Here is a 21551-nt window from a genome sequence, read left to right as displayed (position 1 = left end):
GTCAATGACCTCTACGATTACGTGCTCGTCGATACCCCCCTCGGTATTCATTTAGCCATTCTCTTTCACTCATCATCATCATTGCGAGCTGTGCGCTGCCGCCACAGCTAATCGTTTCCATCTTTTCTCTTCTTCTCCTTCAGCCCCCTACTTCCTGGGCTGCCTGTCGCAGGAGGATCTGAACGAGATGAACATCGAGCTCATCCGTAACACACTGTACAAGGCCTACCTCCAGGACTTCTACAGGTACTGCCAGGTCCTCGGCGGCGACACTGCCGAGGTGATGGGCGAGATCCTCCAGGTACCCCCCCCCACCGCCTGCCTGCCTGCCCGCTCTCTTCACTCAGGCGCGTGCCCAACCTTCTTCCTTCTTTCTTCCTTCTTTGTCGCCTTCTTCATCAGTTCGAGGCGGACAGGCGCGCCATCAACATCACCATCAACTCCTTCGGCACGGAGCTCAGGAAGGAGGAGAGGGAGGCGCTGTACCCCAACTTCGGTCTGCTCTACCCGGAGGGCACCAAGAAGCTCGGCCAGGCCGACCGAGTCGACCAGGTCAAGGACATTGTCGACACCTTCAGCGTACGCGCTCACCCCTCCTCCCCTCTGCGTATGTGCGACTGCTGCGGCAACACGTGCTCACCGGCCTATCTATGTGTGGCTCGCGTTTGTGTGCGTTTGTGTGCGTGTGTGCGCGTGTGTTGCCAACAAATAGAACTACGGCCGGCTGTTTGACGAGTCGGGCCACAACAGCGACAAGTCGCTCGAGGACGCCTTCTTCGCCTACGAGGTGAAGCTCAACCAGCTCTCCTTCGACAGGCAGATGCAGTACGGCGTCTTCTACGCCTACATCAAGCTCAAGGAGCAGGAGATCAGGTACCTAGACCTGACCCCCCCCTAACTCCAACCGCGCACACCGATGTTGGCGTGCCGGCCTCGCCTCACCTCCTCTCGCCCGCCTCCTGCAGGAACCTGGTGTGGATCGCCGAGTGCATTTCGCAGCAGCTCAAGTCCAAGATCAACAACTACATCCCCATCTTCAAGGACTAAGCCCGCCCCTTGAGCTCTCCGAACAACCCCTACCCCCCCCCGTCTATTTAACCCCCCACCTGTCGCCCTCTCCCTCTGCCATGTCCCATTTTCCTCTCCTTGGTGCACGCCCAAGGACCCCTTCAACGTGCTTCATGATTACAAGCTTGTACTTATCACCCAAGGACCACACGCACCCTCTGGGTTTTGATTGCTGCAGAGATTGTGTTGCCGCTTGTTGTTGGCGCAAGCGCTTGCCGGGTCATCGGGAGATGGACGGCTTTGGGACCCCGATTCAGTGGTAAAGATGAAAAATTTGTGGATGACGATGCGTACGAGTAGAGCCTGCGGGGATGTAGCTGGCTGTGAAAGTAAGCTCTTGAACCAAGCGGGGTGTTGTGCGTGGGGTGGAAGGCGCAATCCAACAGGCTGTGAAAGTAAGCTCTTGAACCAAGCGGGGTGTTGTGCAGAAGAACATGCCGCCGCCGCCGCCCAGTGTCGCTCTCCCACACGCACGCCCCGGTGGCGTAGAGCTACTTTTCTTTCGAGCAATCCACGGAGGGGACCTCCACGCCAATCTTGAGCAGCACACCCCACGGCCGCGAGTCACGCCGTGTCCTCCTCCTCGTCGTCGGTGTTGTCCTCTTCCTCCTCGATGTTGCCCGCGCTGTCCATCCCGGTGATGTCCACCCCGTTGCTCGCTGCTCCACCAAACACGCCGCACACGCACACACCCGCAGCGGTTAGTGCCCATCGCCACGGAGACGGAGGTAAAGAGGGAAGGGGGGGGGCATCACGTACCGGTGGAGGGAGAGAAGGCGATGGGCGAGCAGCTGCGCACGTAGGAAAAGCCAGCGAACAGCTCCCTCTGTGTGGTGGGTCCACCAGACCCAAGCGTGAGTGCGTGTGCTCTAAGCTGCTTCCTGGGCTTCCCTTTCAGGCGCGAGTGCGGTGGTGCACTACGAGTGGGTTCGTACCTGGGAGGCGGTGATGTCGTCGATGGACTTGACGGGCGAGTCGGTGGGCGCGGCGTCGGTGAACTTCTTGTCGAAGTTGCCCACGTCGAACACGCCCTTCTCGATCCGCGGGCGGAACGGCGGGTCGACCTCCTTGTTGAGCATCTTCTTCCAGGGCACGCCCTTGAAGAACGGGTGCTCCTTGATGTCCCTGATCCCGTTCTTGCCGCTCCCGAGCCGCTTCTTGGCGTCCCTGTTCAGCAGCTGCAATTATATATACAGAAATAAACATATTGATAAAAAACAGTCAGCAACGACGTGGCGCCACGTCAGCACGTGTGGGTGGACTTCTTGCTTCTTGTGTCAAGCGAGGGGAGGGGGGGGGTAAGGTACCTGGCGGATGATGGAGGCGGCCTCGCGGGAGAGGTACGTGGGCAGGCGAAGCTTCTGTGTGAGGATCTTCTTCTGGAGCGTCGAGTTGTTGGCCGACGTCCAGGGCGGCTACACACACCACACCACACCACACACCACACACCAAGCAAGGCACCGAAACAAAAAACGTTGGCGGAGGAGACACAGCGACGCGGACGACGATGATAATGATGATGGTGATGAGGGAGATATCATGTGGTGGTGGTGATGGTGATGGTGATGGTGATGGTGATGGTGATGGTGATGGTGATGGTGATGGTGATGGTGATGGTGATGGTGATGGTGATGGTGATGGTGATGGTGATGGTGATGGGGGGGGGATGATGCAACAACGTACGTTGCCGGTGAGCATGTCGTAGATGAGGATGCCGAGGGACCACCAATCGGTGGCCTTGCCGTAGGGCTGGCCCTTGAGCATCTCCGGGGCCATGTACTCCAGGGTGCCGCAGAAGGTGCGCGCCGACTGGCCCTCCTCGACGGCCTTCGACAGCCCAAAGTCCGTCAGGCACAGGTTCCCTGCGCCCATCATCGCACACCGCCCCGCTAAGAACGAAGAAGAACGAAGAAAAACAAACGAAGAAAAGAACGAGGCGAGGGCGTATGGGTTTGGGGGGGGGTACCGTCCGAGTTCAGGAGAATGTTCTCCGGCTGTGGGCACACATACACGTACACACGTACACACATATAAACATATATATGAGAGGGGGGGGGGCACATCACGCCGTCACCGCCACGACGCCATCGCCGGTCCAAAAAGAAGACCAGCGCGCTAAAAAAAACACGCGCGGGAGTGAAAGAGGATGGGGGAATGCCTCACCTTGAGATCGCGATGGATGATGCCCTGTTGGTGGAGGTGCTCCAGCGCCAGCACGATCTCCGCCGTGTAAAATCGGACCTGATGTGGCACACACACACACACACACAACACACACAACACACACACACACACACACACAACACACACACACACACACACACACACAACAGAGTACAACATTAGACCACCCGTATCTCACACACGCAACACCGAGAGATGGAAAAGAAAAACAGGAAGAGGAGAAGGAGGAGGAGGGAGGAAGGGGAGGAACGGCACCAGGTCCTCCGAGAACATGGCCTCCTCGCGGAGGTGGAAGAACAGCTGCCCGCCGTTGAGGTAGTCCATCACGAGGTACACCTTCCCTGCACGCCGCCGCCGGTCAACGTTGGAGTTGAATGAAGGGAATGATTGTGGGGGGAGGGCGAGGGGGCGGGGGCGCACCCTCGGTCTGGAAGGCGTAGTGGAGGGAGACGATGAAGGGGTGGCGGATCGAGCGGAGCACTTCGCGCTCGACCATCGTCCCCTCGAGCGCGCCCGTGGTGATGAGGTGCTTCTTGCGCAGCACCTTCATGGCGTACACGTGCTCCGTATCCTTCTTCTGCACCTGATACACCTGCACCCGCCCACCCACCCACCAACACCACAACACACAACACAACACGCACACGCACACGACACACACGACGCACACGACACACACGGTCGTATCATCAGGTTAGAGGATGAAGCCATGGGGCACGCATCACCGTCATAATGGGGGGAGGGTGAGGGTGAGGGTACTTTGCCGTAGCCGCCCTGGCCGATGAGCTTGAGGAGGGTGAAGTCGTTGAGGTCCACCTTGCTCGTCTCCAGGTCGAGGTAGTGGCTGGGACCCACCTCCTCCGACTCCTCCCCGTCTTCCTCGCCCAGGTGATGACGGTCGTCGTCGTCGCCACTGTCGTGCTCGAAGCCCTCGCCGCCGCCGTTGTCTTCGCCCTCGCTGCCGGCGCCCTCGGTGAGCGACGACGAGTCCTCGCCCTCGCTGCCGCTGTTGATGGTGCTGGGCTGCCGCTGATGATGGCGCCGATGATGGCTCCCGGGAGTTGAAGTGCAAGTAGTAGAAGTAGAAGATGAAGAAGATGAAGAAGAAGTAGAGGTGGTGGTGCGAAAGGTGGGCGTCGTGGTCTCCTTGGAGATGAAGAGGTCGTCGAAGACGAGGTCGCCCACATCCTGCTCCTTGTCGTCGATGTTGTGGATGGGTTCATGATGATGGGCCGAATGGCAGCTGGCGAAATGGAAGGGCTGCTGATGGTGCGGGATGAGGTCGTTGAATTCGGCAGAGGAGGAGGAGGCACAAGGGAGCGAGGGCGAGGAGAGGGCCTTGCCAGCCGCGAGGCCCTTCTTGTCCCTTGGCACGATGCTGGGGCCGTTCGTGGAGAACGAGGCGGGGAGATTGGAGGAGGAGAGGGCTGGCAAGGGGGCCTTGCGAATGGGGATGCCCTTGGCGGCAACAGATGATGTTGCTGTTTGCATCTGTGTGTGTCGTACGATTTCTTGACCGTTCAATCTCCGGATCGTACGAACCGTGGAGAAAGAGGTTCCTCTTGTTCTGCACCCCTTTCTCGTTTCCCGGAGGGTTTATGATGGGTGGTCCTGGAATTCGAGCCACGACACCTCCCATGGGACTGTAAAATCCAATCCGCCGCAATGTTTTATATTACAAACGTTTGTGGGCTGACCGCAGCCATGGAGTGCCGTGAAGTCCTCTCCCTTGTTTGGCAAAGGAGAGGAGAAGAAGTAGAAGGAATCATCGACGGGTTGCATCACAGGCCTTTTGGTGCTCCACTTCTATGCGCTTTTGGATTTTATGTCTAGACAAGAGCACAGTAGCACCCACCAGAGGTGGGGTCAGTGGTGGTGGCCGCGGAGAGGTTTGAAGTCGGCGCGGTGCCAGTCGCGCAGGAGGTAGGCCATCATGTCGTCCACAAAGGCCGTCTTCTCGCCCTCGGGCATTGCGAACCCCTGTCCGAGCCGACCTTGCAGCACCCGCCGGAGCTTCTCGTCCTTGGTCACCTTCTCCCTGCTGTGGCCGCCGCCACGTCGTTGGTTGCTGCTGCCTCGCGTCGTGGCCCCATTCTTCCCTCCTCGGCCACGCCCTCTCGGCTTGCGCTCCTCTTCTTCCTCTTCATCGCCCTCTGGCTGTTCCTCTTCCTCTTGCTCCTCCTCCTCCTCCTCCGCTTCTTCATGATGATTCCCCTTCACGTCTTCGTCCATCTCGTCGGTCGCGTCCGGCACGCGGTCATCGACATTCTCGGCATGCTCGCCGCCCCCGCCCCCGCCATCGTCATCTTCGTGGGCGGTGGGTCGGAGGAACTGATGCGACATGCTCCGCCGTCGCCTCCCGGCCTCGTCCCTGACCTCCTTTCCGCCACGTGTTTTCCCGACGCTGCTGCCGCTGCCGCTGGTGATGGTCGTGGTCGTGGTGCTGGTCGTGGTGCCCGCAGCTGCCGCGGCAGCGGCAGCAGCGGCGGCGGCGGTGGCCTGTATGACGCTCCTCCGGCGTCCGCGCGTGGAGCCGCCGCCACGGCCTCGGCCTCGGCCTCTGCCCCGACCTCCTCGCCTGGGCGAAGGCCCTCCTCGTCCGAGCCCCGCGGCCCGAGGCTGGTGGTGGCGCGTAGTGGAGGCGTCCGAGGGCGAGGCGTCGTCGGCCGACTCGGAGCCCGAGGAGAACGTGAAGGCTGCTAGCGGCGATGGAACCGAGGCTGACGACGTCGGTTCTGCCGCCGCCTCGTCCGTCATGGTCGCCGCCGCCACCGCCTCGTCGAGTCCAGCGGAGAGGCCGGCGAGCGAGAGGGCGGGCGAGGAGGGCCCGGAGGAGGTGGGGAAGGGCAGGAAGACGAGGACGGGCGAGGAGGGCCCCGAGTGGATGGCGTCCGGGTAGCGGAGGGGGTCGTCGTCGAAGAAGCCCTCCCCCGGCCGGTCGGCGAGGCGCAGCTGCTCGACACCGACGTAGATCTCGTCGTCCAGCTCCACCGGCCACCCATCGTCGCCGCTGGTGCTGCTCGGAGAGGCCGGCGACGGCGGGCCCGACGCAAAGCGCACGACGCCTCGCCCCTTCTCCATCGACAGCGCGCTGGCCTCGGCGGCCACGGGGAGGGAGCCGCCGAGTCCGACATGGGCGTCGAAGATCAGCTGGCCGCTCTGCTCTCCCAGCTCCGGTTCCTCTTCGACGTGCGGGTGGTACCGCTGTTGGTAGCCGAGGGGTTGTTGGTGTTGACGATGATGCTCTGCGACGGGCGGGGCGTCGGCAAGGTCGAGGGTAGCGCCGCCATCGTCATCGCTCCCGCCCTTGCCGCCCGACTCAAAATCCTGGCCCACTCCGCCAGTCGTCGCCGTCGCCGTTGCCACCAACGCTCGAGCCTCTCCCACGGGAGAGGCCTCCGGTACTCCATTGTCCGACCCCGCCGAGGAGGCGGCTCCGAGCTGGTCAAAGGGCTGCTGCTGCTGCTGCTGCTGCTGCGGGTGGTGGTCGAACAGCACCAGGGTGGTGTCGATGTCGCCGACCCACGAGGGCAGGTGCTCACGCGCCCACGCCTCCGTGATGACGCTCTCGTCGGGGTGGGCCAGCGTCGTCAGCAGCTGCGGCATCTCCAGCACTGCCTCCTCCGCCTCCAGCCCCGGTGTCGCCCGCTGCTCCTCCTCCTCCATGTCCTCCTCCTCCTCGTTGGTGTTGTTGGTGCCCTGTCGTCGCCCGGGCTCGTCCTTCTTCTCCTCCTCTTCCTCCTCTTTTTCTTTTCCCTCGTCGTCTTCCGTTTCGTGACGGGAATCGCGGTGATCATCGCCGCCCTTTCGCCCATCATCCCCGCCGCCGCCGCCGCTTCCTGCTGCACCTCCGCTTCCCTGCGCGTTGCCGGTGGTACCGCCGCCGCCGTCCTGTTGCTGCTGCCCTCCGCTGCCGCCATCACCGCTGCCGCCGCCGCCACCGCTGCTCGTCTGGCCCGACGGAGTGGCGGTCGTCGTGGAGGAGGTGGTGCTGGTGCTGGCGGCGACTCCGGCTCGGCTCGCGGCCGCCGCCGCCATCAGCCCAGAATCTGCCACCAGCGACAGCCCCGCGTGCCCGCCTGCATCCACGGCGCGCTGCCATCAATCACGCGGCTCTTGTATACGATTGGGGAGGGGGAGGGTCACAACGACACATGCGACACAAAGGGCGTGGCGTACCAGTGTCGTGTGGAACCGCCCGTTTCCGCTTCCGGCCAGCGACGGCCGGGTCCGCGTGCAGGTCGTCTCCCTCTTCCAAGTCTCCGCCGGCCTCGTCCTCGGCCAGGCTGGCCTCGCCTGCCTCCATCGCCGACGATCGGCAATCGTCATCATCGTCACCACCATCATCATCACGGCGGGCCGGCGCCACCGCGGTTCCCTGGGCCAACGCGTCTCCACCGTCGTGCGCTTCGCCTCGGCCGCCATTGCTCAGGGCGGCGGCGGCGGCAGTGGTGATCGGGGCCTCCGTGATGGCCATGGGCTGGGCGTCGTCGTGGCGACGATGGCTATCAGCCTCGTCGCCTTCGTCGTCGGCGCCGGAGGTGACGCACAGGCCGTCGTGTCGCCCCAGTGGCGCGCTGCGACTGCGTTCGCGGCCTCGCGGGCTCTGTGCACCCCGGCCCCGCCCGCGGCCCCGCCCTCGACCGCGTCCGCGTCCGCGCGTGCCTCGTCCCCGCCCGCGGCCCCGCCCACGTCCCCGGCCTCTACCGCGCGCCTCGGCCAGCGAAGACTCGTCGTCGCCGTCGCCGTTCTCGGGGTCTTCGCCCTTCATGATGAACGGCGCATCGTCGTCGCCGCCGCCGCCGTTGTTGTTGTTGTACACGTAGTTGAGCGACGTGGCCTTCTCCATCTTGTCGCTGTGGTGGTTGTTGTTGTGGTGGTTGTTGTTGTGGCTTGAGCCCAAGCCGTCCTTGCGGTCGTCGTCGTCGTCGTCGTAGTCGTCGTCCTCATCATCGGGCTCAGGCTCGGCGTCGGACCCCGAGTCGTGGGCCGAGTGGTGCCGCGGCGGTAGCTTTCGATCGAACGGCCGCTTGCCCTTGCCCTTACCCCTGCCGCCTACGCCGCCACCTCCGCGGTGGTGATGCATCAGAGCGCCGGGACCCGTGCGGCGTCGGTCCTGCGTGCGCCACACGTGCTTGAAGTTGGTGCGGTACTTGTTCCCCTTGCAGTTGTCCACCATCTCCTTCTGCAAAGGCCCCCGGCGGCGGTTAACGATGCGAACGACAACAAAGAGGCACGCTGATCGGTGAAAGAGGGATTGGTGTGTGTGTGTGTGCTGTACCATGGCCTGCACGACGGAAAGGGGCACGGTTTGCTCCTGGACGACGTGGTACTGGAGCTGCATGGGCACGCTCATGATGTCGCCGCCCTTCTTCCTCCGCTTGCTGTGGCGCGTGGAGAGGGTGTCCTGCTTGTTCCGAATCCAGAACCAGTTGTACACCGTCTCCTCGGTCGGCAGCCGCGCGTCGTACGTCGCTACACACGACACACGACACACGGGGGAGAGGACCGTGTCAATGCAACGAAGCGGGTGAAGGTCACGTGGCTGGTACGTACCAGCGATGGCGCCGATGAAGGGCTCGCAGCTGCTGCCGGCGTCGCGGAAGAGGGCCTGGTAGTTGCGCTGCGTCTGGATGTCCCGTACGGAGGGGTCGGGCTGGAAGAGCGGGTGCGAGTGATACCACCCGACGATGCGCATCTTCTTGCTCGTGATCTTCTCCGCCACGGCCAGCTCCGACACCGGATCGATCTCCACGTTCATGCCGTCGGTGGCCGACCCCTCCAGCGACCGGCACGGAAAGGCCTCCTCCACCACAATCGCTGCACACCGGCCAACGCCAAAATAAACAAATCAATTGAAAAAAAAAAAAAACAGCAAGACAGAAGGCCAAAAGAGGAAAACGAAAAGAAAAACAAATGATTAAAAAGGCGTACATCGGGTGATGGGGTCCCACGTGCCGCCGAGGAATCCGATGACTTCGGTGTTGAGGAGATGGGAGTGGAAGTCGATGAGGAGCTGCACGGAGGCCTTCACGTGGATGGTGAAGGGCTGCGCGTTCTTTTGCTCGTGGGGCGAGAGCGAGTGCCACAGCGCGGCACTCTTCTCGAATCGCTGGCAGGGCACCATCGTAAGTGGGTCCCTACAGCACAAACTTTGATGAGCTCCCACGAAGAAAATGTGTCGTGTGTCGTGTCAGCGAAGTGCTGGTACCGTCCATCGAGGTCGTGGTTCTTGTAGATCTCGCCATTGGAGCGCGAGTGGTTCTCGTCCTTGTAGGCGTCGGAGGGGGCGCTGCCCGGGGCGGGCGGCGGGAGGTGGGCGACGGAGGCGGCGAGGGCCTGGGTGCGGCGATGGTAGGTCTCCTCGGTGATGACGCTCGGGCGCGGGTAGGTGCCCCCCAGGTAGGGGTTGTTGGCGGTGAGCACGAGGGGCTCGTCGTAGTACTCGCCCTTGAGCGGCTCCTGCACCAGGCCGTACCGCCCGTTCGAGTACCACTTGCGGTAGAAGAAGTGGTCGTCTCGCCGGCAGTACTCTTGCAGGTTGCCTGCGCTCGACGACACACGCATGACGCATGGCACGACACGCGCCTCAGCAACACATACCTTACATAGTAAAAATTTACAGGTGTGGATGGGGGGGGCACTTACCGATCTCCTTGTCGTGCTGCACAAAGCACTTCCCTTCGACAGAGCGCACGGGGTTGTCGTCGTAGTCCTCGGAGATGAAGATCTCGCGATCGGTCTCTTCGATGTGCTCCTCCTCGCCCTCCCCGAACGCCATCAGGGACCGCAGCTGAAGTGGCCACGGCACGCGGGCCACAAATACGATATACGATGTAAGCGAGAGGCCCAACCCTCCCACCCACCCATCGGTTAGGTCTAGGCCTTGGGGCGGGAGGGTACCACTGAGCTGTCGATCTCGCGTTGTTGGTAGAACCAGCGGCCCGAGAGCATGCACTTACCGTCCTTCGTTTCCCAGAGCTCCATGATCTGGGCGATGTAGAACCGGTCCTCCGAAAGCCCGTCTGGTGCATTCCCCCCAATCCCTCAAAGTGTGAGTACGCCAAAAAGCGAAAAGGAAAAGGAAAAGGAAAAGGAAACAGAGCTGTACCCTCATCGCTCTCGTTCTTGGGGGCGTTCAAGTAGACGCAGTCCCCGGTCTCGTATTTACATCCGCCCAGCACGAACCCGCGATAGAGCTTGCGTCCGCTCGCTTCGTCCATCTTCGCTCGTCCGACCCACTCCACAGCTGGGGTGTGTTCCGAAGACGGCGATGAATGAACGAATGAACGAACGAATGAATCGTGAGACCAGAAACGAGAGAGCGGCAAACAACAAGAGGTGAGCTGCACCTTCGGTCTTCCTTCGCTTGGGCGGTCGCCCGAGCTTACGCGCGGCATTGGCGCTGGGCTCGATCGTCAAGGAGGAGGGAGCAGACTTGCGCTTGGTCAGCCCCATCGCCGCTTCCTTGTCGTCTACCTCGTAGTCCTCGCCTTCCTGTCTGTTGCGGCCTCGCGCACAACTGCGCAGCGCAGCAAAGGGGAGTGCGTGTGAGGCGGGCCATCGCGTTCATCATGCCAGTGGGAGGAAGAAAGCGTACACTTTGGTGTCTGTGGGTCTGTTCTTGCAGGCCGGTCCCGTGCCGCCGCCTGGAGATGAAGGTGTGTAGTGTAAATCAAGAAGGAGATTAGAACACCACTACACGGGAGGAACGGTGGGCAAGAGAAGTGGAGGGCGTAAGCACCACTAGTCGATGAGAGGGCGACGATGCAGTGCTGGCAGGGCTCGTCTTCGTCGCACCAGGAGAGCCTCCCACCACGCCCGCTGGTGTACCGAGCCCCAGAAGGAGGGTCCTTTGATTTTCTCTGCATCCATCCATTGGATCAAAAAAGATGCCGAAATTAAGACAAGATTTGAGGAAATGTGAGGCCATTAGGGAAGAGAAAGCATAAGGAGACCATTAGAGGCAGAAATGACACCATTTCTGCAAACTCTGATCCCAGCGTTCCGTGTACAAGAAGGCACAAATGGAGTGATGCCGTACCTTGGAGACCTTGTCTTCTGCCTTATACCTCTTGGCCTTGCTCATCCGCGTGTGGTTGTCAATTGGCAAGCTGCTGCGGCGCGAGTAGCGGGAGGGAACAACGACACGCCAATCTGCACGGCCTCGCCACGCATTAGCACCCCTCCTGGGTCCGGGATGTGCGTGCGGTCAAAAGGGGATAGATCAGCTGCGGCCCCTGGTTGCTCTCGCGTCCTTCTCGCGAGTAACAACAAAAAACGCGCAAGTCCAAAAATGGTGGCGAAAAACAGGCCTGGCTTGTTGAGGCGTTGGCACAAAGCAAAGAAAGAGAAGAAGCAGCTCAGTCGTCTTCATCATCGTCCTCCTCCTCCTCGGCTTGCGCGCTGGCTGGTGGCCTGGATGGACCCACTCGCGACGCAGGCGCCGGAGGTCGCGACTCGTCATCGTCAGAATCCTCCTCTCCGCCGGCAGCGGCGCGGTTGCTCGGCGCGTCCTCGTCTTCCTGCTCGAAGATGGTCTCGATGTTCTTCTTCTTTTTCTTCTTCTTCTCCTTCTTGGGCTTCTCCTGCTCCTCCTGCTCCTCGTCGCCTTCGCCCTCCTCTGCCAGCATGGCCTGCCTCTCCATCTGCTTCCTCTTCTTCTTGCTGATGGGCTTCCACGCCTCATAGGCCGCCACTTCCTCCCCCGTCTAACATTGTCACACACGACACACACGACACACGGCGGTGACCTCTGGTGAGCTTCGGAAGGAGTTGTGCGGCACGACATGTCTCGCCTCTGAGGCAGAAGGGGCGGTACCAGCTGCGCGGGAGCCGTCTCGTCCTTCGGCGGAGCCCAGGGGCCGAGGTACTCTTCTGTGCCGGGGTCGCCTGATTGCGCCCTCTTCTTCTTCGCCTGCTTCCTGTAGTCCCAGTCACGCGCGCGGGGGGAGGGGGTCGCCTGCACGTCAGTAGCGCGCGCAAGGAGTGAAGGCGAGAGATGAAGGGCGGCGGCGGCGGAGGTGGCTTTCACCTGAGCTGGCGGGCGGACGGGCTGGGGTCGAACACGCTGGTGGCGCCCTTGGTCTGCTGGCGCTCGGTGCTGCCGATCATGGAGTGTGTCTGGGCGTTCACCGTGGGGTCGGCGGCGAAGCCGTAGCAGTGGAAGGTGTGGTACTGCTGGTCGAAGAGGAACGTGTTGAGGTTGGTCCGCTCGACGTGTCCCGTGGGTGTGTTGTTGATGGTGTCCCGTCGCACGCCCGGTGGAAGCGTGGCGGGTCCCTGGACGGGCGCGTAGAGAGTGTCCACCCTGGGGTTGAACGTCACCTCCTTCGAGTCCGCCCTGGCAAACGCGCCCAGCCCCTGCAAAAGGAACGAACAGCACAAGAAGGAAGGCATTGGGTGAGGCTCGCTCTCATTCACAAGAAATGAATGAAAAGAGCAACAATCATTCAAATGACTGCATAAAATTTGTAGCAATTTTGGAGGCTTGTCACCAAAATGAAAGAATTGAAGATGGCTTCACGCAAATGAGCAACGTACGAGAATGGGAGTGACTGATGGGGCCAAATCCACGCTGAGCGGAAGAAGAGTCGCGGCCGCACTGCCGGCATCGAATGATGGGACAACAGCCTCCTCGACCCTCTCCTCCTCGCTGTCGTTTAGCTCATCTTCGTCCACATACGAGGCGAAGACGTCCATCTCTGCGTCAATCTTGGCGATAAAAAGAAAAAGAAAAAGAAAATATTCCAGGCTTTTGCTGGACTTCACACCAAGCGGAGGTCTCATTCATTTTTGTTCAACACAATAATCTATTTTTTCGAGAGATTCAGAGACTAGCGATGCTGCAGCGCTCCTCTTCCCTCCTTCGTTCCGCTCCCGCCTCTCGTACGTTCCCAGCAAACTCATGTGTATCGCATTATTCTTTTTTGTATTTCAGACTGCAACCCCCTCTCCCATCGACAGGCGCCGCGTCTCTGGTCAGCGGTGCGCAGTGCTACGGTACGTAATATTCGGAATGTGATTATGGCTGAGTGTCCGTAGTGGTGCGAATGCATTCCATTATTGAAATTGCCATTATGTCGCGCAGCCACCAAGGCCGGCGAGGCTGCTCCGCTGCTGAACAAGACCGTCGGCGAGCTGCTGAGCGATCAGAAGGCCAAGTATGAACACAAGGACGTGCTCGTCGTGTCCCACCAGGACATCAAGTGGACCCACGTCGGTACGCGTCTACTCGCCTCTTCTTTGAACAAAAAAAGAGGGAAAAAGACTGCACGTAGAGACTACGCTGCTGTGCTGAACCCCTTTCGCTTTGTGGGCCTTGTAGAGCTGGACAAGTACGTGCGAGGGTGGGGCAACGGCCTGCCGGAGGCCCGAGTCACGAGGAAGCCCGCTCCGGCCACCCCCGACCGAGTCCTCTCCTTCCTCGCCAACGATGCCGAGAACGTAACGCGCTCCTTCCCCCTCGTCATGGCGTGCCACACGACACGCACGACACACAGCGCGTACTCGATGTCTGACGCTCGGAGAACTGGTCGTGTGATATCATACGATACGATTTGCAACTGCGCAGATCGTGACGCAGCTCGGCACGGCGACCGCCGGACGTATCGTGGTGCCGGCCAGCCCCGAGACCACCGCCTCTCCCGCTGAAGTCGAGTGCGTGCCCCTCCCATGTTTCATATCATTTATTATTATCATTTTAATGCCGCCGATGGTGTAGCGCCCCAACGGTCAACTCACTCGCGCGGCGGTGGCTTTGTGTTCAGTGCCGCCCTCAAAACGCTGCAGGCGCGCATGGTGATAGTCCCCGCCAGGTTCGAGGACCGCAACAACATCGACGCCCTCAACGCGCTCGACGAGGAGATCCCCACCTGTACACACCCACGCCCCTCCGCTCTTTCGCGCGCGTGTCGTGTCGGTTCGAGTGCGCTCACGTGCGTTGAAATCGTTCCAGGGCCGCTGGGCGTCGCGCTCAACCTGAAGAAGTACCCGAACCTCAAGCACGTGGTCAACACCGGCGAGCAGTTCTACAGGGGTGAGTCACCCCCCCCCCAAACCACCCACATACGCCTCTCGTCGGTCTGGCAACTCTGGACGCATCGGCTCACTCGCCTGCTCGTCGTGTCGTTGGTCGTGTTGCGTGTCATGTTGCGCTCCACTGTGTGTCGGCCGCAGGTCACACCATGTGGCGGGACCTGATGGTGTACAACCCGACCCCCAGCAACCTCCCGGCTGCCGGCTCCGTCTCGCCCAGCGAGGCCGTGCTGGGCTACCTCTCCGGGGGCCAGGTACCACAGCTCATCACAACTCCCCCCCCCGGGGGGGGATGCGGCCGAACTCATCGTCTGACGCGTTGCGTGTGTTGCGTGTGTTGCGCGTGTTGCGCGTGTGTCGTGTCATCGGGTCACCAGACGGCGATGTTCAGTCACAGCGCGGTGGTGAACAGCGGCGCCCTGTTCGGTAGCGTCGTGGGCCTCACCTCGAGCGACCGAATCTGCGTCGCGTCGCCTCTGCACACCGGCCACGGCCTGCAAGCCAGTAACGCCCCCCACCACCGTGTGTCGTGTGTCGTGTGTGTTGTAAGCTGAACCTTCCCCCCCGCCGCCGCCGCGTGTTCCTCTTCCAGTCGTGGCTGCCATCGCCCACGGCGCGGTGGCGGTGGTCCCGTCGCTTGTGTTCGAGGCCGACCAGGTGCTGGCCAGCCTCGCGCGGGACGTGTGCACCGTGCTCCAGGTCTCCCCGCAGCAGCTCAAGGCCGTCCTCGACTCCCCGGTCCTCGCCAAGCACGACCTCGCCGCCCTCCAGAAGCTCGTCATCGGTACCACCATCTCTCCACCAATCTATCGGGGCTCTGCCTTTTTGAGTGCTGCTCACCACCCTCAACGCCCCTGCTCAGTCGGTTCGGCACACGAAAGCTCCGCCGAGGTTGCCCAGCTCGTCGAGCGCGCCACGAGTACTCTCACCCCCCCCCAAGACCATTATTCTTATTATTATTGAAAGTGGGGTGAAGGCCGGTTAGTTGATGCGGGCACGTGTGGTGTGTTGGTGACGTTGCAGGCGCGTTGAAGGTGAAGGAGGTGGTGGTGGCCCACACGGCCCCCAACGTGGCGGGCGTCTTGTTCGCCGGTAGCGCGACCCAGAACGCGTCCAGCCCTGCTGCTGGTCGTCTCCTGCCGCACGTCGAGGCCAAGCTTGTGGACGGCGGCAAGGCCGTCAAGCCCGGCGCCTCGGGCAAGCTCTACGTCCGAGGGTACGCGCCACGTCTTGCTTGTTCACTCACTCGCTCACTCTGCTCACCTCACTCACTTTGCCGGGTCCACTCGCTGTCTCTCTCCAGGTTCAACGTGACACAGGGCTACTGGGGCGCTGAGAAGGCGGCGGTGGACAAGGAGGGCTGGCTCGACACTGGCCTTCAGGCCTCGGCGTCTGCCGATGGTCTCTACACCATCAAGCACTAGAGTGAGTGAGCGAGTGAGTGAGTGGTGTACAACGACCCCGCTCGCCCTTACTCCCTTGTTGTTGCTGCTGTCCCTCATCGTAGTAGAACAGAAGGCCCTTGAAAGGCGTACCGGTCGTTTTTATTATTTTATATTTGCATCACCAGCACACAAACAAGGATGGAGAGAGGTCAGGGTGTGGATGCGGTCAACCGGTTCCTGGCGCACGCCCGCCAGTTCGTGGGCGGCCCGCTCGACGCGCACACTGTGGTGCACGTGGTGATGGGCAACGAAGCGAGCGACCTTGACTCCATGGTGCCCGCCCCCCTGCAACAAATTAAAAATGTAGAATAAATAATATCACCCCAATTTTTAATTTAATTCAATAATGTTAGCGTGAGCTGATATTTTGGTTTGATTTATTTCTTTATTTATCTTTCGGTTTTGTGTGTAAAACGTGAGCAGGTGTCGAGCACCATGCACGCGTACCATCGGTCGGTCTCGCCGCTTGCCGGCGCCATCACCGCCGGCAAGACACACTCCTACGTGCCCGTCATCAACATCCCTCGCCAGGACTTTGCTCTGCGCACCGGTGCCGTTCTCCCTCACGCACCACCGCCAACAATACGACACACCACCGCACACGCGCAATGCGACACGACACACGCACCACGCTGGATGCTGAACAATGAGCGCGCACACACGCACGCGCGCGCAGAGTCGGTGTGGCTGTTCGAGTCAGTGGGGGTCGACACCCGGAGCTGGGTCTTCATCGACGAGATCGACCTCGACGCCCTCCACGAGCGCGGCCAGCTGCGCCTGGTGCTGATCGACCACAACAAGCTGGCCTCGCACCAGAAGCACCTGGCCGACGCGGTCGAGGAGATCGTCGACCACCACAACAACGAACACCTCTACGCGTCGTCGGTCGTGCGCCGCGTCGTCGAGCCGGTCGGCTCGGCCGCGACGCTCGTCGCGCTGGAGCTGCTCGAGGCCCACAGTGATGACGCGTCGGCGGTGGTGCTCGACGCGGGCCTGGCGCGGCTGCTGATGGGACCGATCCTGCTCGACACCGTCAACTTCGCCGCCGACTCGGCGCGGTTCAACGAAAAGGACACGCGCGCCTACGAAGCGCTCAAGCAGATCATCGCTGCCGCGGGCGAGGGCGAGGGCCAGTCTCCGCAGGCGCTGTTCGACAAGCTGCAGGCGGAGAAGTTCAACGTGGCCTCGCTCTCCTCGCGCGACCTCCTCCGCAAGGACTACAAGGAGTTCCACCTCCACATCTCCGGTACGCACGCGCCCATCATCAGTCCAGCAGGCAACCAAGCTGAGTACGTGCGTGTCGTGTCGTGCTCTGCGCGTGTCGTGCGTCGTGTCGTGCTCTGCGCGTGTCGTGTGTCGTGTCGTTTTGCTCTGGGGGCGCGCAGGCGGGAAACGCTCGGTCAAGTTGGGCATCAGCTCGGTGGGTCAGTCGATCGAGGCCTGGGCGGCCAACGAGTCCGACATCCCCGCGGCGCTGGCCAAGTGGTTCGCCGAGCAGGGGCTCGACCTCCTCCTCGCCAACACAGCCTTCTTCGACCAACAGAAGGGTGCGCTGCCATGCAACACACACACACACACACCACACACAGACCAGTTTGTGAACGACGTCAAGCAGTTCATTGCCACCTCGAACAAGAGCAGCGACGTGCCGGACGATGGGCTCAGTTCTTTCTTTTCCTTATGTCAACAGGTTTCTGTCGCCAGCTGGTGGCATTTGTGGAGGCGGCGGAGGGCGATGCCAACGCGCAGCTGTTCGCCGAGCTGGTGGGCTTCCTGGAGAAGAACCAAGAGCTCAAGCTCCACCGAACGGCCAGTGAGGTGACGCAGGGGAGGCGCGTCGTCTTCTACGACCAGGGCAACGCCAAGGTGTCGCGCAAGGTCCTCGAGCCCATCCTCGCCCAGCAATTCTTTGCTTCCCTGTAATGTTCCTGGCCACAACAACAACACCCATGGATGCCAAACAACATCACTCCAAACACAACATGCGATCATCAAGCTATGGTCTTGTGTGACTTGTGGTTGTTTACACAGCTGTACATATTCGAAAAAAATTAACACAACGGCCACTGCCCGCTACTGGCTTGCTCCGCTCTGTCTGGGCCAGGTGACAGTGGCTGACGCACACGAACGATAATGTCGCATCACCTGAAGATGGTGGCGGTCGGCCCTTCAGAACCGCTTGGAGGTCTTCCGCGTGGCGGCCGCCACGGCCGGGGCCATGATGCAGCCGTCGCACACGCGCTCCTTCTTCAGGTGCTTCACGCCCTCGTACTCCAGGTACTGCTTCGTCCCGCAGCACTTACCGCAGAACACGCCTCTGTAGACCCACCGAGGACAGGACAGGGAGAGGGTGAGCCCATGAAGACACAAACATACACGACACGAACAACACACCACACACAACACACACACACACACCAGTGGTGGTGGTGTTGAGCCCAGGTGCGCGCGTACGTACCCGCACTTGCGGCAGTGGTGCCTTCGCTTGGTCACGGTGAAGCCGCGGGAGCATCGCATGCAGACGGGGGCTTCGTCGTCGGGTATCCACGTCCGCGAATGCGTGAGGCCCTGCAGCTCCTTCTCTGTGTAGCGTGAAGGGAAAAAGCAATCATTTTCGTGTAAGCGACGTGTTGGTGTTGATGGTTGTTCGTAACAACACGTTAAGAGCCTCGCGTCCGCTACGCGAGGGAAGGTGTGGAGGTGGAGGGAGAGGCGAACCCACGATCCGGTTCTGGTCCATGGCGATCAGCTTGCCGGTTCCCGCGCCCACCGCAGCGCCGAGGGCAGCACCACCGGCCGCAGCTGCACACATTGAGAAGAAGAAGAAGAAAGAAGCAGAAGCAGCAGATGTTAACGTCCTTCCTTGTCGGCAACTGCGTAGAAGTAGTTGTCTGCGCGCACTACGTGGCGCCAATGGAAGAAGAGGGCGTAGCGTACTGAGGGCAACGCCGGCGCCGTGCGTGACAGCGCCACCGATGACGGCTCCGGCCACGCCGCCCACCACGCCTCCCACCACGCCACCGATCACCATGTGCTTCGCTCCGTTCGTGTAACTGGCCTGTCGGAAGTAGTGAAAATAAATAAACAAACGAATAATAAAGAAATAAATAAAAGCATCGAGTAGCGGGGAGGATGATGAGGAAAGAGATGGAAGGAGAAAAATCAGTGTGAGTACCTCGGCCAGGGTGAAGGCGGCACCATGGGTGACGGCGTCAGAGGAGTGGATGTTGTCGTGGATGACGTGGTCGACCTGCTCCCGCGTCTCGGCAAGAAGCTCGGCGGTCATGCGTTGCATCTCGGCAACGGCAACAAGGTCCTTCTGCAGCGCTTGCACCCCCTCGTTGGTCTCCTGCACCATGATCTCGTCCACCTTGAGGCTCCTCATATCTGCAGGTGTGGCGTCAGTAACAAAAGCGTAGCCCCCCCCCTCCCATTCTCAATCAATCACAAGGCCAAGGCTCACCCTGATGGTTCCATTGAACTTGCATCTGGGCTTGTTGCCCGCCTCCGTAGTAGTCCATCATTTCAGCTGATTCTTCAGTTGTTCCTTGTGGTGAATGAAGAAAACTGAAAAACAACACAAAAAAGAAGTGGGCGCCAAGGATACCACGGAGCGCAATTTGAAGCATTTCTTTGCGACAACTCCGCCCAACTCCTTGACCTGCTTCTGCTTCTGCTTGGCCAGAAACTCTGGCAAGAGAGGAGGTGGAATAAAAGCAGTGGCAGCCCACGCCCCTTGTTGGGTCCACTAAGCAACACTCGCAACACACCAGCGGCCATGGGGCCTCTCTCTCCTCCACTTCTCTCCCTTCTCTCTCCGTTCCTTCTCGAACATCAGGCGTTCCTCTCCTCCTCCTCCTCCTCCTCTCAGCGGATCGCTGTCGCCCTCCTCGGCGATCCCACAACAACAGGACTCCTCCGCTTGTTTCCCGGTCTTCTCTCCTTCATCGCTTGGCTTGGCCTCGGTCTCCTCCGTGAGCCTTTCCTGAAACTCTCTTTAGCTCGACGCAGCTTCCTCGCCGCTTGGGAGGGGCTCCTCGGACGTGAGCTCAACTGTAATTACGAGGGGAGAAAAAAAACACGATGAGCGGGTGTTTGCACGACGGTGGTGATGGTGGTGCAGCTTATGTACCCTCTTCCGCTCTCTCGCTTTCGTCAATAAGCTCAATCCTTCCGTCATCGTCGACCTCCTCATCGGAGCCGTCCTCCTCGTATTGTACTCCCTGCTCCTCGTAGAAAACGCTGTCACCACGACCCATCTCGCCCAGGCCAGAGTCGCCCTGCAAGTACGCGTTAGTGAGTCAATCACACACACGCACGACAAAACGGTTGCGTACCATCATGGGAGAGCCGCCGGCGGGAGGGGCACCGATGGGGGTGTTGTTTCTGTCGTTGATCTCCTTGAGCCTGCCGTTGACGAGCTCCTTCCAGAGGTCGTTCTCGTCGAGGAGCCTGGCGAGGGGCTCGTGGTAGGTGGAGGCCTTGGTGAGCTCGTTCGAGAGGTGGACCAGGTGGCCCAGGTAGCCCACGGTCCTGTCGCTCTCCTTCTTGAACGCGTCGGAGAACCGCTGGATGAACTTGCACTTTTCGATGAGGACGGCGATGATGTTGTCTCCGTTGTCGAGCGACATGATGGTGGCGATGATTTGGTCAATATAGTAATGCACAGTGTTGTTCCACTTGTAGTGGAAGAGGATGTCCTGTTGTTGGGAGAAGACACACACGCGCGCGCGGTCAGCAACCGCGCCGTGCCTGCGAACGTGCGTGCGTGATGTTTTGATGAATACGGTGGCGGAGATGCGTACCAACAGCGTCTCGAACACGTTGGGCTCGGTCTTCCAGAAGGCGTCCACCACGGACTGGTACCTCGTGTTCAACAGAGCGCTGAGGAACTCGAGGATCTTCACCCTCAGGAAGCCGAAGGGCGGGCTCAGCTTGCCGTAGGTCATCTGGAAGAACCGCTCCGAGTCCTGCAGGACAGAACGAAAGCGTGTTAGCGATGTTGTGCGCCCACATGCTCATCATAAGCATGTGTGTTATATAAATATCAGCAACTTTGAGCATATTCATGGCCATGGCCTATCATCAACACGGACCAAAGTTGAACTCATCATCTACAAATACGCGCACAAAGGGAGGTGGCCAAAAGGTGTTACGCGTGGCACGGGCGGAACCTGGGCAATGGCGTCTACCTCGCCGTTGTCGCGTGCGTTGGTGCGTACCAGCCGCGGCCCTCATCAGAGCTTCAAATGAATGGCTCCGTTGATGACGACTGAATCCTTGACTGGCCCTGCATGCCGGCCAACGGCGGTGCCAGTTGCGAGAGCCACCTCCGCGAGTGGGCCTCGTTCGAGATCGCCTTCTTCGTGCTCGGCGTTCTCAACGTCCGGCACTTCGCTCGTTCTGTTGCACCGCTGATCGAATGTCTTGTTTTGAAGTGGGTGCACGTACTACGACTAACAATCAATGGTCATCAGGTGGTGTGGAAACACAGGAGAGTACCGCAGCTGGTCGTAGACCGCAACGTACAGTCGGACGACGTGTTCATTGCCGCCTCCAGGTTCACTCCGTACGGTCCTGGCATTTTGCAGTTGTTACGAAAATTGGCTAACAGTGTGTGTGTTGGTGGTGTGCGTGCGTGTGTGTGTGTGTGTCGTGTGTCGTGTGGCTCGTGTTCGGCTGCATCTGGACCTTTGAGGAATCCAAAGGAATCCAACTGCGTACGTTTCTCTTAAGTTAAAGGAGGTACCGGAAATGTGGGTGGTTTCAGGGGATAAAGTAGCCAACGCCTAGTACTCAGGAATAGTGTTCTATTCT

The 21551-nt window shown here is 60.5% G+C and overlaps 8 protein-coding genes across 8 annotated transcripts in view; 3 read left to right on the top strand and 5 right to left on the bottom strand.

Moving 5' to 3' along the window:
• The window catches only part of ACA1_232690 (Vacuolar proton pump d subunit, putative), a gene marked incomplete at both ends in the record, with an annotated part of 1964 nt that extends 917 nt beyond the window's left edge, over positions 1-1047 (top strand). The window contains 4 exons of the mRNA XM_004340938.1: positions 151-301; positions 403-579; positions 713-873; positions 966-1047. Of these exons, the coding sequence (XP_004340986.1) occupies positions 151-301; positions 403-579; positions 713-873; positions 966-1047 (571 nt within the window). The remainder of the gene's footprint in view (positions 1-150; positions 302-402; positions 580-712; positions 874-965) is intronic.
• Positions 1048-1632: 585 nt separating this feature from the next.
• ACA1_232680 (protein kinase domain containing protein) lies at positions 1633-4743 on the bottom strand (the record flags this gene model as incomplete). Its single annotated transcript, XM_004340937.1, has 10 exons — positions 1633-1727; positions 1828-1894; positions 2004-2246; positions 2376-2483; positions 2752-2930; positions 3035-3062; positions 3232-3309; positions 3508-3593; positions 3673-3844; positions 4012-4743. The coding sequence occupies 10 exons, from the start codon at positions 4741-4743 to the stop codon at positions 1633-1635; spliced, it is 1788 nt and encodes a 595-aa protein (XP_004340985.1).
• Positions 4744-5118: 375 nt separating this feature from the next.
• Positions 5119-11341, bottom strand: ACA1_232670 (BAH domain containing protein; the record flags this gene model as incomplete). The annotated part of the gene is made up of 13 exons (XM_004340936.1): positions 5119-7331; positions 7432-8437; positions 8534-8727; positions 8809-9072; positions 9187-9392; positions 9464-9797; positions 9901-10045; positions 10156-10277; positions 10364-10501; positions 10605-10774; positions 10853-10901; positions 10997-11117; positions 11297-11341. 13 exons carry the CDS (start codon positions 11339-11341, stop codon positions 5119-5121), a joined length of 5007 nt encoding a protein of 1668 aa, XP_004340984.1.
• A 274-nt stretch (positions 11342-11615) lies between these two features.
• Positions 11616-12954, bottom strand: ACA1_232660 (uncharacterized protein; the record flags this gene model as incomplete). Its single annotated transcript, XM_004340935.1, has 4 exons — positions 11616-11963; positions 12074-12176; positions 12287-12615; positions 12796-12954. The coding sequence occupies 4 exons, from the start codon at positions 12952-12954 to the stop codon at positions 11616-11618; spliced, it is 939 nt and encodes a 312-aa protein (XP_004340983.1).
• A 140-nt stretch (positions 12955-13094) lies between these two features.
• ACA1_232650 (AMPbinding enzyme domain containing protein) lies at positions 13095-15713 on the top strand (the record flags this gene model as incomplete). Its single annotated transcript, XM_004340934.1, has 13 exons — positions 13095-13140; positions 13219-13254; positions 13343-13474; positions 13580-13698; positions 13826-13911; positions 14022-14128; positions 14210-14290; positions 14431-14543; positions 14667-14793; positions 14882-15073; positions 15152-15208; positions 15313-15505; positions 15593-15713. The coding sequence occupies 13 exons, from the start codon at positions 13095-13097 to the stop codon at positions 15711-15713; spliced, it is 1410 nt and encodes a 469-aa protein (XP_004340982.1).
• Positions 15714-15872: 159 nt separating this feature from the next.
• Positions 15873-17657, top strand: ACA1_232640 (exopolyphosphatase; the record flags this gene model as incomplete). The annotated part of the gene is made up of 6 exons (XM_004340933.1): positions 15873-16007; positions 16158-16284; positions 16411-16980; positions 17120-17281; positions 17324-17398; positions 17425-17657. The coding sequence occupies 6 exons, from the start codon at positions 15873-15875 to the stop codon at positions 17655-17657; spliced, it is 1302 nt and encodes a 433-aa protein (XP_004340981.1).
• A 246-nt stretch (positions 17658-17903) lies between these two features.
• ACA1_232630 (FYVE zinc finger domain containing protein) lies at positions 17904-19255 on the bottom strand (the record flags this gene model as incomplete). The annotated part of the gene is made up of 6 exons (XM_004340932.1): positions 17904-18051; positions 18193-18316; positions 18453-18536; positions 18672-18792; positions 18910-19121; positions 19198-19255. The coding sequence occupies 6 exons, from the start codon at positions 19253-19255 to the stop codon at positions 17904-17906; spliced, it is 747 nt and encodes a 248-aa protein (XP_004340980.1).
• A 476-nt stretch (positions 19256-19731) lies between these two features.
• Positions 19732-21551, bottom strand: part of ACA1_232520 (SIT4 phosphataseassociated protein) — a gene marked incomplete at both ends in the record, with an annotated part of 4332 nt that continues 2512 nt past the window's right edge. Inside the window, 5 exons of the mRNA XM_004340931.1 lie at positions 19732-19787; positions 19867-20014; positions 20072-20434; positions 20540-20704; positions 20790-20813. Coding sequence (XP_004340979.1) covers positions 19732-19787; positions 19867-20014; positions 20072-20434; positions 20540-20704; positions 20790-20813 — 756 coding nt within the window. The remainder of the gene's footprint in view (positions 19788-19866; positions 20015-20071; positions 20435-20539; positions 20705-20789; positions 20814-21551) is intronic.

Source organism: Acanthamoeba castellanii (assembly GCF_000313135.1).
Source record: "Acanthamoeba castellanii str. Neff unplaced genomic scaffold scf7180000084762, whole genome shotgun sequence".
NCBI lineage: Eukaryota > Discosea > Longamoebia > Acanthamoebidae > Acanthamoeba > Acanthamoeba castellanii.
The sequence above is the reverse complement of the archived record's forward strand: the minus strand, read 5'-3'. Positions and strand labels throughout refer to the sequence as shown.